Source organism: Erpetoichthys calabaricus, chromosome 18, assembly GCF_900747795.2.
Source record: "Erpetoichthys calabaricus chromosome 18, fErpCal1.3, whole genome shotgun sequence".
Lineage (NCBI taxonomy): Eukaryota > Metazoa > Chordata > Cladistia > Polypteriformes > Polypteridae > Erpetoichthys > Erpetoichthys calabaricus.
Window position 1 is genome coordinate 34,654,861 of NC_041411.2, and position 16,695 is coordinate 34,671,555.

General features: G+C 38.0%; 1 protein-coding gene across 1 annotated transcript in view; it reads right to left on the bottom strand.

Annotated features, from left to right (window-relative positions):
* The window catches only part of LOC114669118 (tubulin monoglycylase TTLL3-like), a 50,434-nt gene extending 33,939 nt beyond the window's left edge, over nt 1-16,495 (bottom strand). The window contains exons 1-5 of the mRNA XM_051921375.1: nt 16,374-16,495; nt 8,625-8,743; nt 8,118-8,229; nt 7,562-7,657; nt 7,113-7,283 (exon numbers count right to left, since the gene is read on the bottom strand). Of these exons, the coding sequence (XP_051777335.1) occupies nt 7,113-7,283; nt 7,562-7,657; nt 8,118-8,229; nt 8,625-8,743; nt 16,374-16,430 (555 nt within the window). The 5' untranslated portion in view covers nt 16,431-16,495. The remainder of the gene's footprint in view (nt 1-7,112; nt 7,284-7,561; nt 7,658-8,117; nt 8,230-8,624; nt 8,744-16,373) is intronic.
* Between the last annotated feature and the right edge of the window lie 200 nt (nt 16,496-16,695).

The window sequence follows — 16,695 nt, forward strand, 5'->3', positions numbered from 1 at the left end:
GTAGGAACACCTCGTTCTCTCGTCTCGTTCTCAGCTGACGTGCTCCTCTCTCACATCTGTTCCGGGTTGATCGAACTTGCTTCTGGATAACGTTGATCAGACCTCTGTCATATCTGATTCTCAAGTGATCGGACTTTCTAATCTGACTGAAGATGTTGAGCGAACAACCTGTAAAATAATTGCTTACCTGCCGGTCCGATCCCACCCCGCCTCCTCGGATTTCAATCACCCGTGGTGGTCTCTCCGCTCACATGCCTCTACTTCACGAGCATTATTACCACTATCATTCATGACTGAAATTTTATGCTAGGTCTCACAGGTAATGGCCCTAAAATCTGACCCTGCTCTCAGCTACCTTGCTAAAAACACACGGTAGCCTCCTTTCCTACCCTGCAATGCCGATTGAATGGTCCGCTTTCTTTTTAAAAGCACTGCCACTGTGTCAGCAGAGTAAAGCCCCTCTGATATCTCGAAGTCCACTGCTCGAGCCCCTGCCTCTCACTTGCCTGTCGTTCCACTGTTTTCACATGACCACGCTGTCACTGGAGTTGGGGAGCTTTTAAGATAGTAATACGCCTGCGCGGTTCCCAGAACTCTGTTTACGGTTGCTATAGCGACGTTTCTCCGACAACTTGTGTCACGTAGTTATTTTTCAGTAAAAGCACGTGTATTAAGTCAGGAAAGCGATCAGTGTAGCTTGACTCTCCACAGTATGACCTTCCCCAGGCTATTCCAGGCAACCTGCTTCCATTCGACAAAGGCAAATTGTCTCCCTCACAAACACCAGTCTCCTGACGGTATTTTACAACTGCTAAGCCACATTTCTTGAAATCTATTACGCTTTTCTCATAACTCTGAACATAAAACCACATTTTCACACTGCACACATTTTCACACTGCATTCACAAACCCTTTCCCCCGTCTGTCAAAATGAAACAATGGACTGAAGAGTACTTTATTGTTGGTCAAGACCAAACACTGCTATCAGATCACACACAAAGCTAGGCATATATAAACAAAAATTACATTTATTACACATTAAACCAAAAAACTGAAAATACCTGCAGTCAAACGTGTTCATGGCATTCGAGAAAAATGTTATTGTGCTTATGGGCATGTTGGGTAACAGACTATGAACCAAGCTGAAAAGAAAGACTAGAGTAAAGAAAAATGTATTGCTTAGCAATAATGTTTTTTTCTTCTCCTTCTTCCTCTTCATCTTTTCCCACTTCTATGGGAGGTTGATGTGCTTGATCAGACTTCTCCATAAACCTCAGTCCCGCACCTCCTCAACAGTCAAACCGTTTTCCTTCATATCTCCATTTACTTTATCCATCCACCTCTTCTTCAGCCTCCTTTACTTCCTCTTCCCCTGTACTTCCATTACCATCCTTCTTTTCCCACATATTTCTGTCTCACCACATGTCCATACCACTTTAACCTACTTTCCTGTACTTTCTTACACAGATGTCCTACTTTTGTTGTCCCTCTGACTGTCTCATTTCTTAATGTTTCCCTTTTGTAGCTCCACACATCCATCTCAACATTCTTATTTCTGCCACATCTTCTTCTCCCGAGCTTCCTTTACTTTTCATGTCTCAATTGCTGGTCTTACCACTGTCTTACCTTTAACCTTGGCCTTAATTCTTCAGTCACACAATACTCCTGATACCTTCTTCCAATTGTTCCATCCACACTGCACTCTATGAGTTATCTTTGCATTTAATTTTCCATCTTGGGCTACTTCTGATCCTAGATATTTAAACATATCCACTCATTTCAATAGCTCTCCATGCAGGCTAACTCCTGAATCTTGATCACCATCATATATTTTGTCTTCATATTTTTCTTCAACCTTCTGTCTTCTAAAGTCCTTCTCACTCCATTCTTCCAAATTCCTCTCATCTTCCCCTTTTCTGGTGCTACACAACACAATGTCAACAGCAAAACCTCTGCACCTGGGGACTTGTCATTTACAGTCATATGAAAAAGTTTGGGAACCCCTCTCAGCCTGCATAATAATTGACTACTTTGAACAAAAAAGATAACAGTGGTATGTCTTTCATTTCCTAGGAACATCTGAGTACTGCGGTGTTTTCCGAACAAAGATTTTTAGTGAAGCAGTACTTAGTTGTATGAAATTAAATCAAATGTGAAAAACTGGCTGTGCAAAAATTTGGATACCCTGGCAATTTTGCTAATTTGAATGCATTTAACTGCTCAATACTGATTACTTGCAACACCAAATTGGTTGGATTAGCTTGTTAAGCCTTGAACTTCATAGACAGGTGTGTCCAATCATGAGAAAAGGTATTTAAGGTGGTTAATTGGAAGTTGTGCTTCCCTTTGACTCTCCTCTGAAGAGTGACAGCATGGGATCCTCAAAGCAACTCTCAAAAGATCTGAAAACAAAGATTGTTCAGTCTCACGGTTTTGGGAAAGGCTACAAAAAGCCATCTCAGAGGTTTAAACTGTCAGTTTCAACTGTAAGGAATGGAATCAAGAAATGGAAGGCCACAGGCACAGTTACTGTTAAACCCAGCAGGTCTGGCAGGCCAAGACAAATACAGGAGCGGCATTTGTGCAGGATTGTAAGAATGGTTAGAGACAACAAACAGATCACCTCCAAAGACCTGCAAGAACATCTTGCTGCAGATGGTGTATCTGTACATCGTTCTATGATTCAGCGCAATTTACACAAAGAACATCTGTATGGCAGGGTGATGAGAAAGAAGCCCCTTCTGCACTCACGCCACAAACTGAGTCACTTGTTGTATGCAAATGCTCATTTAGACAAGTCAGATTCATTTTGGAACAAAGTCCTTTGACCCAACACAAAAATTGAGTTATTTGGTCATAACAAAAAGCATTTTGCATGGCGGAAGAAGAACACCGCATTCCAAGAAAAACACCTGCTACCTACTGTTAAATTTGGTGGATCTGTGGGGTTGTGTGGCTAGTTCAGGGACTGGGGCCCTTGTTAAAGTCGAGGGTCGGATGAATTCATCCCAATATCAACAAATTCTGCAGGATAATGTTCAAGCATCAGTCACAAAGTTGAAGTTACGCAGGGGTTGGATATTCCAACAAGGCAATGACCCAAAACACAGTTTGAAATCTACAAAGGCATTTGTGCAGAGGGAGAAGTACAATGTTCTGGAATGGCTGTCACAGTCCCCTGACTTGGACAGCCTACTTCAAATCATCGATGATATTCATGCTCGGCAGCCATCAAATTTAACTGAACTGGAGAGATTTTGTATGGAAGAATGGTCAAAAATACCTCCATCCAGAATCCACATACTCATCAAAAGCTATAGGAGGCGTCTAGAGGCTCAACTAAGTATTGATGTAAGATCTCTGTTGGGGTGCCAAAAGTTATGCACCTGTCTAATTTTGTTATGATGCATATTGCATATTTTCTGTTAATCCAATAAACTTAATGTCACTGCTGAAATACTACTGTTTCCATAAGGCATGTCATATATTAAAAGGAAGTTGCTACTTTAAAAGCTCAGCCAATGATAAACAAAAATCCGAAGAATTAAGAGGAGTTCCCAAACTTTTTCATATGACTGTATCTCATGGATCAGCACATCCATAACCAGATCAAAGAGGCAAGTGTTTCCAGGTCTCTCTCTTCTTGGTGGCTTGTAGTGGTCCCTGTTATCACTGCCACCTAGATGAATTTAACACTTGGTGGAGGACTTTAGAAGGTAAGGATGTTACCATTATCATAACAGACAGACCCAGGTTTACACCATTGCCACTTTCCACCAAAACTGAATAACTTATGGACTGTAGAAGATAGTAGAATGCCAAGCGAGGGACTGGATGGACATTTGGCCCAGACCAGGACATTGAGTACAGATACATTAAACAAATGCACAAATCAGCTTTGCTTTGGAGAAAATTGTTTTTTTATGGACTGATGTGAAGAGTGTAGTCAGTATGCAATATCACTCTATTTGTTCCAATGATTGTTTTAAGTGTGTTTGTGATTTTCATGCTCCTGCTGGCGTCTGAAAGGCTGCTTCATTTCAGACTTTTTCTCTTCGGTTTATTTGCATGAGGGCCAAGTTTGAACATTTGAGAGTGACTAAGTGTAATTGCTCTTTCCTTACTAATTGGAACAGCACATACTTGCAAGTGAAAGGATAAGTAGGCAAAATCAGCTGCTGCTGTGAATTTAAGCTAGCTCATTCATCTTTATGTATGTTCAAAGTATTAATAACAACTACAATTTCAATCCAGAAAACAAATTAAAAGATACCAGGAAAGGGTGGTTGAAAAAGTTTGGGAGCTTGAGACAGTGCTAGCAACTAGTCTTGTAGGAAGGCACAGGAGGAAACCCAAAGGAATATGAAAGGTTAATCCATATACATGAGTGGAAATACATTAATAAATCATCAAATCAAACAATTGGCTCTCGAGGAGCTAAGAACCACAAAGCAAGCATAAAGCAAGAAGAGCTGGGTGGAGGCCAAGTGCTATCGTAAAGTTTAATCCATATAACCACTGGGAAACTCAACACAGAGAGTAAGCAAAGTGAGATTTGATCCCAATTTACTAAGGGTTGTGAGATCGTAGAAACAAACACCAAGCTAATATATATGGTTTGCTATATAGTGTGCATTTCAATTAAACACTACAGAATGTATATCTCATCCTCCACAGTACTGTATACAAGTCATGTAAATGCACAGGCTACAACTTAAGTTTTCATGCTGGCTACCCTTTCTGCAACAGGTGCATAAAAGTCAGAAAGCATGATATTCCTTTTGCACTGGTCAATGAGTGCATGTGCTGCAGAGCGTAAACACAGTTTTTCTTCAAATGATGGTAATTTGGTAGAAGATATAATTACGCACAATTACAGCAATTACCATAACATGATAAGAGAATAAAATCGTGGAGGAAAAACTAATTAAAATTATTGCATGAAACAGCAGAGAAACACAAAAGGTTGTTTTATTAGCTGTTCTCATACATGGGTGTTCCCTGCTACAGTATATGCGATGCAAAGCATGATTATGATTTAACAGTGTAGTTAAATTTATACTTAAAAACTCTATATGATCTCAGCAAGACAATGATGTCAGTAGTAAAACTGATTTTAGAACATGATTATGGTATATTTACTTGTAAACTGAAAATAGTCCAAACTTTAAAAAATAATCTCTTAAATCAGTAACTATAAATTATTCCTATTTTTAAAATGTCTTTGTAGTTGAAAAGTCAACCCAACAGCAAAAGTACAATACTGAACTCACCTCTCACTTAAATACAAAGATAATGGGTGGTGGGACATTGTAGGACTGTATTTCGGCTCTTGCATATTTCTATCTGAAATGTCAACTATTTTCATTTTCTCTTGGACTTGCAACAAACCTGTGAAAAATACAACAGCTAATCTTACACATGCATGTAGGCTATCTCAGAAATGTATTGGTAAAAGAAAAGGTCAGGAAATGTGGGAAAGTCAAGCACACAGCTTTCCAGATTGGGGCCTAGTATGATTAATATAAATTTTATGGGTGAACTAACCATATGAGACTCAGGAGTTGTTGAACAAATAACTTTTTCAATTGTTTAGTACAACTTTGTTTTGTAGGTTAGATTTTTAAGAATTGTCTGGAATGTGAATGAATGGGAGCAGATGTCCATCTATGCAAAGGTGAAAACATTCGAGCACACTTAACACCAGATACTGGCATGTGCCTCCTTCATATAGAATATTTGTCACCAGCACAGGTACCGTCTTTGTTCTTTTGCTGTAAGCAGCTGTGTAATAGGAGGTAGCAGGACTGTGTGGTGCTTGGAACACATCTCATGTAAACTGGGGTTAGTGAAGCTTTTTACAACAGTTAAATGCATACATCTTTACATGTGTCTTTAACCCCACCCCCCATTTCCAACCAATAGTGTTGTTTGTCTACCATTCATCGTTGTGACTCAACCACATTATACAATCAGCTCAGTATTCGTCCATTGCTACTTGTCAGTATATGTTCTTTTTGATAAAGAAATGTTAACCAATAGCTGTAGACATTTTTTGTTACTTTAAGGGTAACTTAGTAGGTCATGTGTGAATGCTATTGACCAGGTAATTTGCTCAGTTTCCCTGGTATGCTTTATTGAGCAAATTCTATTAAATCCCTTGGATGGTTAACCTGAGAATTATGTGCAGCAGAAGTGACTTACTATAGCTGACAAATGTGCTAGAGGACCTTGGCAACATTACAATAATTATTTGGGCATAAACACTTTCATTGCATCAACCTGTATTGTTTTTTTTTGTTTTTTTTTTTAAAAACACACCAAAACAAATAAAGTATGTTGTGTATGTTGCTGATCAAAAGGAAATTAGTGACACATTCCACTGTAGGAGGTCAGGCGCTCCAAACAGGTGCTAAACGTACCTTTATTGAATATGTTGTCAAAACAGAAGCATACATTTTTCACCCAGATCAGAAACCAGCTGGTGGTTCCAAACTTTATAAGTTTTATAAAATTAAAAAAAACAAAACCAAAAAGAAAAAAAAATATAAAAAGGAAGCGGTTATAGATCTGGGTTTAACACTTCCCACCAGGACCTCTTGTATGTTATTGAAGAACATTGATGTTTCTCACATCTACTACATTCTCCAAAACGTAAGGGGGTCCACTGTGATTGTATCAAGCCCCAGAAATAATTGGTCTCATTTCTGTGGTTCCCATCTCTGAGTGGGTTTTCACAAACCTTATGTGGATTCACCTTATTCTGCCACTTTAACTCAGCTGCAATCCCTCCCAATTTTTTTTTTTTTTTTTTTTAATAGAACCCTTGATGTGGAAAACTTCCCCAGCACTTGTGAACAGCTGGCAGAATGGTGCATGCATGCCTCTTCAGAACTGAGGAGATAAAAAGGAAAAATATAAATAAAAAATTGACACGTTTTTACATAAGAGTGGCAAAAAAAGCAAGCATATCACAACTCTTTTGTAATATGTGTTGTGAACTTGAATTCTGGCATGCAAGATGAGAAATCCAATTAATGTTTTGTTTTCTTATTACAAGATACTAAAAAAAATTGATAGAGTCAATTCATGTACATTTGCTGAAGCCTTACGTTTTTCAGGAACTCCTCTGCCACTATTCTGGCCCTGGCATTCACAGATAGTTTCATCTCACTTATCTCCTTGTCAATTTCTTCCATAAAGTGGATTACAAAGTCCACCAATTTGTGTTTGTACATCTGCTCCGTGTGGAAATTGGTTATTAGGAAGCTGATGTCATAGCCCTGCCAAATTCAAAAGGAAAACAATAACATCAAACTATGAAAGGATTAAGAATACGCAAAAAGGCAGGCCAGATCATTTCAGAAAATAAGACAATTTGTGAAGTGAATTTCCTCAATGAGGCCATAGCTACAACAGATGAAGAGCAAAAGAAAGGGCAGTCAGAAACACCAGTGCCCTGCTGTGCCTCATAACATGTACACTTAAGGCTGTTTGTCCTCCCATTTTGGAGTCAAGTCACTAGATTGTAAAGATGCAGGACATTTATGGAGCTCTTTACCTCAACTGGTTTTCTGCGAAGAATGAAGAAATTCTCTGCTCTCATCATCATGAAACGCATGAATTTGTGACACAAAATCTTCTCAATCTCATCGGCCTGCAAAGAGAAAAATCAACATTAGCCCATTAAATAAATGTAAGAAATGTCAAGATTCAGGTATGGTTGATGAATGAAACTGAAAGGGTATGAAATAAAGTAAAATTATTACAGCATACTGAGTCATGTGTGGAGGTAAATGATTGCATGATACTAGACAGGCCTGAAGAAGACAATGTCCTATCAGAAGAGTATAGGCTGAAAATGGAATACAGGGAAAGGTAATGGAAGCTAAAGAACAAATAGGACACAGCTAAGTGGAGAAAATTACACACTTAGTTTTATTTCTGTTTGACTTTGGCACCGACAGCCAAACCAAAAATGCTGATGTAAATGAACACTTGAAGGCAACAGAGTGAAAAGCTAAAGAGAGGAAAGAGGGGATCTATCACACTAACACCATAAATAAAATAAAGAGCAAAGGAGAACAAAGCTGAGGAAACGGCAAATCCAATCCTACCTGCTTTACTGCAATACTGACACGGACAGAGTTGATAGAGCCTTCAATCAACACCTTCTCCTTCTCATTCCTACTGATTATCACAGGCTGCAGAAGGAGCTCCTTACTACTTCTACAGATGAAAAAGTGAGAATAAAAAGTCTACTGGGCCAATCAAGAAAATAAAAAAAATAAAAAACGGAAATATAAAAAAGCCATTTTGTATTAGTTTAATCAATACCAGGTTAAATAGAATGTGCAGTTTCTGTTACTAGCAGTGACAAGCCCTGCTAGACCTGAAGGCACTAAATATAAAAAAGAGATATTTAAAGTTTATAACACTTTTCAATAGTGCCAATTATGAAATAAGTGATTTAATTCATAAAACTGATTAATGAAATCATTAATACAGAGCACCAAACAGTTGCTTTCATAGGGTGACCAAAATCATTTTAAAGAACATGAAGCCTTGTGTTGGAGATTCACCTCTCCTAATGCAGACCTGCTGCTTTATGAACGTTTCTATACCTGACTTCCACCTCTGGCTTGTTGTGTCGCTCCACCACCTGAGATGAGAAGTTTTCCAGGCACAGCGCAGCCTGCAAAGTGGCACGCACAGCATTCAGGTATGGACGCAAAGTAGCCGTCTATGTACAGATATAGGAAAAACAAATAAATGGGTGTCACAAGTGAAAAATACAACATATATCCTGAAACAAATAGCTGCTTCATAAAAATGCACTTGCAACATTAAATATCACCACTCACAATGCAGTTTTCCAAAGATGGCATTATAGATAGTTAACAATTGTTAATATTGCATTTAATGAATACTGCAGAAGACGGTCAGTTTCTGCCATGCGACAAACCACTAGGCGGTTATAGAACACTTTGCCTTTAATCTTCCAAACTTATGGAAAAGACTGTGCTTCTGGCACATCAGGAATACCTCAGCAGTCTGGACCAAGCTGATATTAACTAACATGTTTTCATAGATAGTTTCATTAACTAATATGTTTTTAGATAGTAAGGAGTTTGAAGTCCTCTCAAGACAGAAATGTTCTAATTTGTAACTGGCACCTACACGTTTGTGCTCTTATTTACAATGTCTTGCAAAATTATAAATACTCATGACTAATTCCCGTATTTTACTAAATCACAAATTCTATACTGAAATTTCATTCTTTGCCTTATTTTTATTTCAATGCAATGATTTTTTAAAAAATATTTTGTTGAAAATTAGAAAAAAAGTCTTAAGAAAAAAAAAAGCAGAAATATGCTATTTAAATACTCAGTCTATTTTGAAAGCTCCAACCTTACGCATGTAAATAACAATTTCCTACGGAGGACATAGCTGTTCTGTAAGTACCCACCACCAGTGAATCATTAAATTAACTGCCATCTTTTTTGGATAAAAAGTCCACAGTTAAAGGAATACTCCATTCAAAAATGATATGTTTAAATTACTGACCCCATGTAGTTTGTATTGAGGGCTTAAAAAAATGTACTTCATGTTTTTCATGCCAAATGGGGATGATAAAAGTTTCTGGTATGGTGACCAACAGCAAACAATATCAAAAAGTCCTTAAAAAAATACCATGTTACTTATGTTGCATAATCCACATGTGACAGTAATGCACTCATCTCAAACACATATATTTTTACTAAAATAGTGTTAAATAACCCACTTCCACAAAATGCTCCTGTGAAAGAAAATAGAACACATGCAAATGTGACTGAGCATTTGAATTGAAGACCTGCCTCGCCCACCCCTACTCCCAATTCATTGGTTATGAATCCAGAGCAGTAATAGCTTATTCATTGGCTTCACAGGATATCAACTTTGCAAAACGCACTGAGCGAGGAGTACAACTAAAGATTAAACTTTAAAGAAAAGGCAGTGAAAACATTATCGGGACAAGAATAATGCCACGCACGCATATCTGAAAGGCTACAACAAACATAAGGTAAAATTCACCTGTGTAGTTTCACAAACTGCCACTAAGTAATCCTGAGGTACTCCAGTTCGGGTTCACAATTAAATATAAATGTAATACCAGAAGGCATTTCAGCATATTCAAATTTCATTTATGAAAGCATTTTTCCCAGGAGTGTTTTATTTAACAACATTTTGATAAACGTATATGACTGGATGACTTGACATGCAGATAATGCAACACAAATAATGCAAGATTTTTCATGGATAATTGTGTTTACTGCTGTTTAGCACTGGTCACCACGGACTATTTTATCAGAAACTTTTTTAATCTCATGTTTTCTTGCAGAACAAAACACACACTTGTTTTCAGCCATTATAACAAACTACACGGAGTAAGTACCATATAAAAAATATTATTTTTGAGTTGAGAAATTCTTTAAGGGTCTATTATTAAGGGCTGTAAATCTAAATGCATGCGAGTGAGAGTGAGACCATGATAGTGTTTCAGTAGAAATGTGTGAAAATGTTCTTCTATGGTCAAATGAAATCAAAACGTTCAAAATTACATTCTTAAGGTAACACTGACCACACTTCAAAAATCACCATGCTTACAGTGAAGTATGGTGGTGTTAGTATTATGCTGTGAGGCTGCTTTTCATCATCAGAGAGTGGGCATCTGGCTAAACGAGAAAGCAGAATGAAGGTCAGAAATATAAAAAAAATACAGTGTTACAGTGGATCATTCACATCCAGACCATCTCAATCCAACTGAGAATCTGCAGTACTATTTCAAAACTGCGCTGCACAAGCGTCATCCACCCAACCTGAATAACCTGGACCATTTCTGTTACAATGAATGGCCCAGAAATCACTCCTAGACATTGTGGAGTGCTCGTACATACTTACCCCAAAGGACTTAAGGGAATTACTGCAGCAAAGGGGACTCTACAAAAACATTAAAGCATGGGGACTGAATAATTTACTTCTCTCTTTAAAAACGTTGTTCAAGTGTTTTGAGTTTCAGTGCTTTGAAATAAGAATATGATAAAGGAAAATTTTCAGAGGATGACTTTAGAGAAAAGCCAAGCAAAATGACACCTTTTATTGGCTAACTAGAAAGATTACAATATGCAAGCTTTCGAGGCAACTCAGGCCCCTTCTTCAGGCAAGAGGATGACTTGTAATTCAGTAAAAATTGCAAATTGGTCAAGTATCTGAATACTGCTGTTAGGCGCTGTATTAACTATCTTGGTCAATTACTGTGGTGTACAACGTCATTAATGAGGTTATCACAATACAGCGCAACTGAAGTTGTGTGTGTGTGTCGTTGTTTTTTAAAGCACACCATAGAAACATATGAGTTAAAAATACAAAGTAGCATTTGGTTTTCGCACACAGTGTGTTTCTAGTCTCAGGAAGTATGTTCACACACACACACCCACCAAAAAAAAACTTTCTTTCAGAGTCAATATTTGAAAGAAAAACTGCAGCCTTGTTTAAATAAAGTGATTTGACAGCTTCTGATGCAAAAATTCCGAAAATTATCACAGCCTTAGTGGCCATCAAGCAGCAAGTCAGAACTTGTCTTGTTTCAACATGTTTGCAACAAAGTGCAAGTTCAGCTAAGACATGAAGCAAGTAGCAGCTTAGAGAAACACAAATCTATTTATGCCACAAAAACATGCCAAATGAACATGTTACAAAAGATGGGAACCCTCGCTGAGCGCACATGAGTCAGCAGTGAATTGGAGGCAAGGGTTTCATCTCAATAAGCAGGGTTTTCTTAATTTGTGCCAAAAGTAGTGCACTGAAAGTTTGCTTTTAACACAATGATAAGTACAGCACGTTCCACATAATCCACCAGAATGATTTGCAAGTAAATCTTGCCACTAGAAAAACGTTCTGTCCTAACGTAATGATTCACAAAGCAAATCAGGAGCCACCACCTATGGCTTCCAACCCCACTACTATACCAGTCATACTTTAACCCTGTGGACATGAGTCAACAAAAGATGACTGGTTTAGCCCAATGGCATTTGGCTGCCAGCTCCAACATATCTACTGTAGGTTAAAATTTTTCTCTCTATTATAAAAAAGAAAAATCTTGGAAGGTTGAAAGGAGACGATACATCATTTTTCTCAGAGAGACATTTTCACATCCTGCGAGATAAGTCTTTGTACCAAGAGATTTAACCACGCCCAGGGCCGGAAATAAAACAAAGAGTAGATGACAAAGTAGAACGTTGTAAAGAATTCAAAAACGTTGGCGCGGTACACATGTAGAGCAGGTTGGAGATAATGGAAGTATGAAAACTTGAAAGTCTCAGAAAAAAGGATAGTAAAGATCGCATTACTGCAAACAAATGGAAATTATTACTCTGTGAAATAATAGAACAGTGAAAAGAGATCGAACATATTGTTCAGATTTAAACTTCAAGTCAGAGAGTTGTAGATCGTCTAATTTGTGTTGCCATCAGGGAAAAAAAAAAGTAGTGTTTCTTCCCAATAAAGAGGCGTATATGCAAGAATTAAAAGATTTGTTGTTTGGTGAAAGTGAAATCCCGCGAGAGAAATCATTTCTCATTTGTTTGAATGCTATTGTCAGACACATTTCTTGAAAAAAAAAAGGAAACGATATTCACTCACAGGCAGTTATACGTTGCATTGTCACAATGCAATTCCAAACACGGAATAAAAATTCAATGCGATATTGATGAAAAGGTAAAAGCGAAAAGAGATTGAATATATGGACATAGGTGATATGACAGAAGTGCGCCGCGTAAGATGCAGATCATGACGGCATGAAAGCAAGTGAGGAGGAGGTATATATAAAAAAAAAAAATATTTGTTTCCCATTGTATCACCGTTTAAAAGGGGGTTTCGGAGGAGCCACCATATCTTCTTGGGGTGCGTTCAGTCCCCCTCTTCACAATACAAGCGGCAGAGATGCGAAGTGGCTGGTGGCTTACGCTAGGGTAGGCCGGCGGTGTTGAGGGGTATGGCGAGCGAAGCGAGCAGGGGGCAGAGCCCCCTAGTATTAAAATCAATATAGTGACATAAACATTTCTCTCAATCAGTGCTTATAGTACACAGGAAATGTTTCATATAAATAACAAACAGTCAAAAGCAACTGAAATTTCTAAAATAAAATTTGTTTTGACCAGGTCTAGTGTATATTAAGCACATGCTGAGCTACTGAGTAAAAGAGAAAATAAAGCAGACAAACAAAAATACCAGAAGCAACTGGCCAGCAGTTAACTGCTTCGGTGAACCACTAAGAAAATCATAGTGTAAATACCCTCTTCAAAGATGACAAGCAACACATTTTATACAATGTGCTCTCTTCATCTTTACACATTTCCAAACGCAAAAAACAACTGAAGTCATATAACACAGTCAAATAGGACAACATAGTTAATACTTTGCTCTCAATCTGACTCCGATTATGTATGGCAAGCCCATTGTACGGTTTTAATTAGTTAAATTGTTGTGACCATCAACAAAAAAAACCCGGGTCCTATGCAGCTTAAATGTAAAAAAATAGGCTTCAGGTGCAGCTATACTAAACAATCTGCATGAGAATGCAAAAAAAGAGTGAGTGGATCTCTCTTAAGGCCAGGAATACAAATTCAGATGCACATTTCCTAAAGAGATGCAGAGATCTTGGTAGACATGGGACGCAATAATCTTAACATTCATTTATGTTGAATAATCAACAAAATTGCCGTTCTGGTACCAATTATTATGATTTACACAGATTTATACAGAAACGTAAAGCTAAGGACTGCAATAGTGCCAATAATCCTTAACACTTCATGCTTTTAATGTTATAAAGCTGACAATTGTCAGCCAAAATAAAAAATGGGAACATGCAGCATGTTACTTTTCCAAATCTGAACGGTACAATTAAATACAACTTCTACTTCATCAAAACGTTTTGCGCTGTCTGTGCCCTAAATTAAAAAAAAGGTTCTCTTTATCCGACTTTGTCTCTTGAGAATCGTTATTTTTTTTTCTCTTAACAAACATCCTAAAACCATTTGTAACGGCTTGCCGAATTTTTTTTTCCCCTGAATGCACTGAAATAAAACATAAAATACACCCTTCTGTAGAAGTTAATGATGTGAATTCAGGGTCCAGTTCACAAACATAGTGTGAAAATGCAAAACATAAGAAGCTAACATTAACATAGACCTGATTTATGCTCACCGATACACTCCAATCTGATCACCGACGTCTTTAAGCATTAGTACTTAACATTACTTGTTATTTAGTTGACGGCATTATCCAAGTTCAAATTATCAATTTCACAATATCAGAGATGCAATTGGTTTTATTGCTTTTGTTTGTTCAATTAGAGCACAGGCAGGTCACACAATGTCAGTAGTGGGATTTAAAAAATAACTTTTAGGTTTGAAGTCCAAAGCCTTAACCAATACCCCGCATGGCCTGTCCTGTTTTAAAAGTAACTTTATCTGTGTCGCTGCCTTCACTAGAGCAGAAGGAACTTAGTTACATGTATATGTGTTCTTTTTATCAGAGCCGGCAAAATCCAAAAGAAAACAGCTGCCTTTGTGAAATATAAAAGAGGAAGAGAAAGAAATCAAATAGGGGGGGGGGGGGGGGGGGGTAATTAATCTTTTTTTTTTTTCTTTTTATAAACAAATCCATACAGTGAATATGTGATTACTGACTTAACTCCACATGTTAACACTGACCATCATTGATTAGTCCCCCAGGCTCAAATGTTACATCTACAGTGGAACAGCATTATGTCATGTGAATCATGAGACTTTCCCATAATACCAACACATTTTCATCTATCTATTCATTCATCCATTTTTCATCCCACTTATCCAGTTTAGGGTCAAGGTGGACAGATGCCTAGCCCTTCAGCATAAGATGCAAAACAGAAGCCAACTGTGGACGGAATTCTACTGCAAGTTTTTATTTTCTTAATAAAGTTAAAATAAAAGAATATCAAAGCAGGAGCATTGATTAAAACCAGTAAAGAGGACTTCAAACCCAGTTAACTGTGAAATATGATAACCACACATCATCACTACACATTTTTTCAGGTCTCAGACGTGGTTCTGATAACCATCCATCCATACACTTTGTAACCTGTTTCATCCTGAATATAGCAACAAGGGATCTGGAGCCTATCCCAGCAAGCACTGGGCACAAGGCAGGAACAATCCCTGGACAGGATGAACACACTCACACACACTGGCCAATTTCACATTGCCAGTCCACCTAACCTGCATGTCTTTGGACTGAGGGAGGAAGCTGGAGAAATGGGGGAAAAAAAACCCCATGTAGATACATTGACAACATATAAACACCATAAAGGGAGAACCCGGGACATAATTTGCTTTGTTCTGACAACCGAAATTACAATAGTTAATTTTTGCATGACATTGAAAGATTTCAACCCAATTACTCCAGATTAAACACCACAGAAAAACGGTTACTACGAACGGATGACTGGCAAAGGGAAGAAAACATCAGAGAGAATGAATCAAGGAGAAGTATAACTTAAAGGAACAACAACGCCAGGTCTGATGGTTAAGTGCAACTAAAAGAACAGGAAACACTTCTTGTGAACAAAGAGGTGATAAGTTTAGGCGCACCATGTTATGCAATACTGGATGTCATATCTGATTGGAAATTTAATATTACAACAAAGAAGCCAAACAGATGAAGGATAATTCGCTCAGTGCTCGTGTCCCAAATAGGTGATAAAGACAGCAGTCCTAGAGTCAACAGGTCACACATTTGACGATGACAGGCGAGGTTGATAGTGCCACTGTTCACAACACTCGCAGTATGCAACAGTGACTAATTTGTGAGGCATATACGTTGGCTGGGCAGTACATTGTCACATTTCAAAAGTCAAATATTCTCGGATATACCCAAGCAGCATTACCTAACTGGTGTGTCAAGCATGTCGCAGAGCTGAAGACGGATAAAGTGCTCCACGTCTTGGGCACACGGTACTGATGGAAGCGAGTAACAAGTGCTGCTACAGGACATGCAGGGTGTATCACGGTCATCATCAAGAAGACACATTGGATAAAGAGTAGTTGGAGCAACAGAAAACCAGCATACGAGGGCAGCCAAGCCACAAAAAAATTCAAACCCTTCCGTTTGAGGAACCACAACTGGGTGGGGATTCGTCATGAATCGCAATGTAAAGGTTCTCCCCATGACCCAACACACGACACTGCAAATGCAGATCCAGCAAACATCGGTGCTTGTTCGCTTCCACACCACAAACATTTACTCTCCATTCAAACTTAGCAAACCATGAAAATATTTAAACATAAAAGGTTTACCATCTTTCCTCCGTCCCGGGGTAAATAAGGCGGAAGTGCGCTGTCCTCTCTGCGCATGTGTTTCAACTACGTCAGCCTCGTGAAGACTGAGCTATACTTAAAGTGGGGAGTCACACATTCTGAAATGTAAAAAAAATATTTTCAGGTAAATAATTTTTGTAAAACAAATATTACAGATCTTGAATATAAATAATTAAGTAAGTATTTTTTAAATGTAGACATGCCGTTTTATTTTTTAATGTTAATGCGTGGTCTATTAAATATGTGGAACCCCCTTCGTTACGTCTGCTTGTGTTGCAACCATTTTAACTTATTTCTTCCC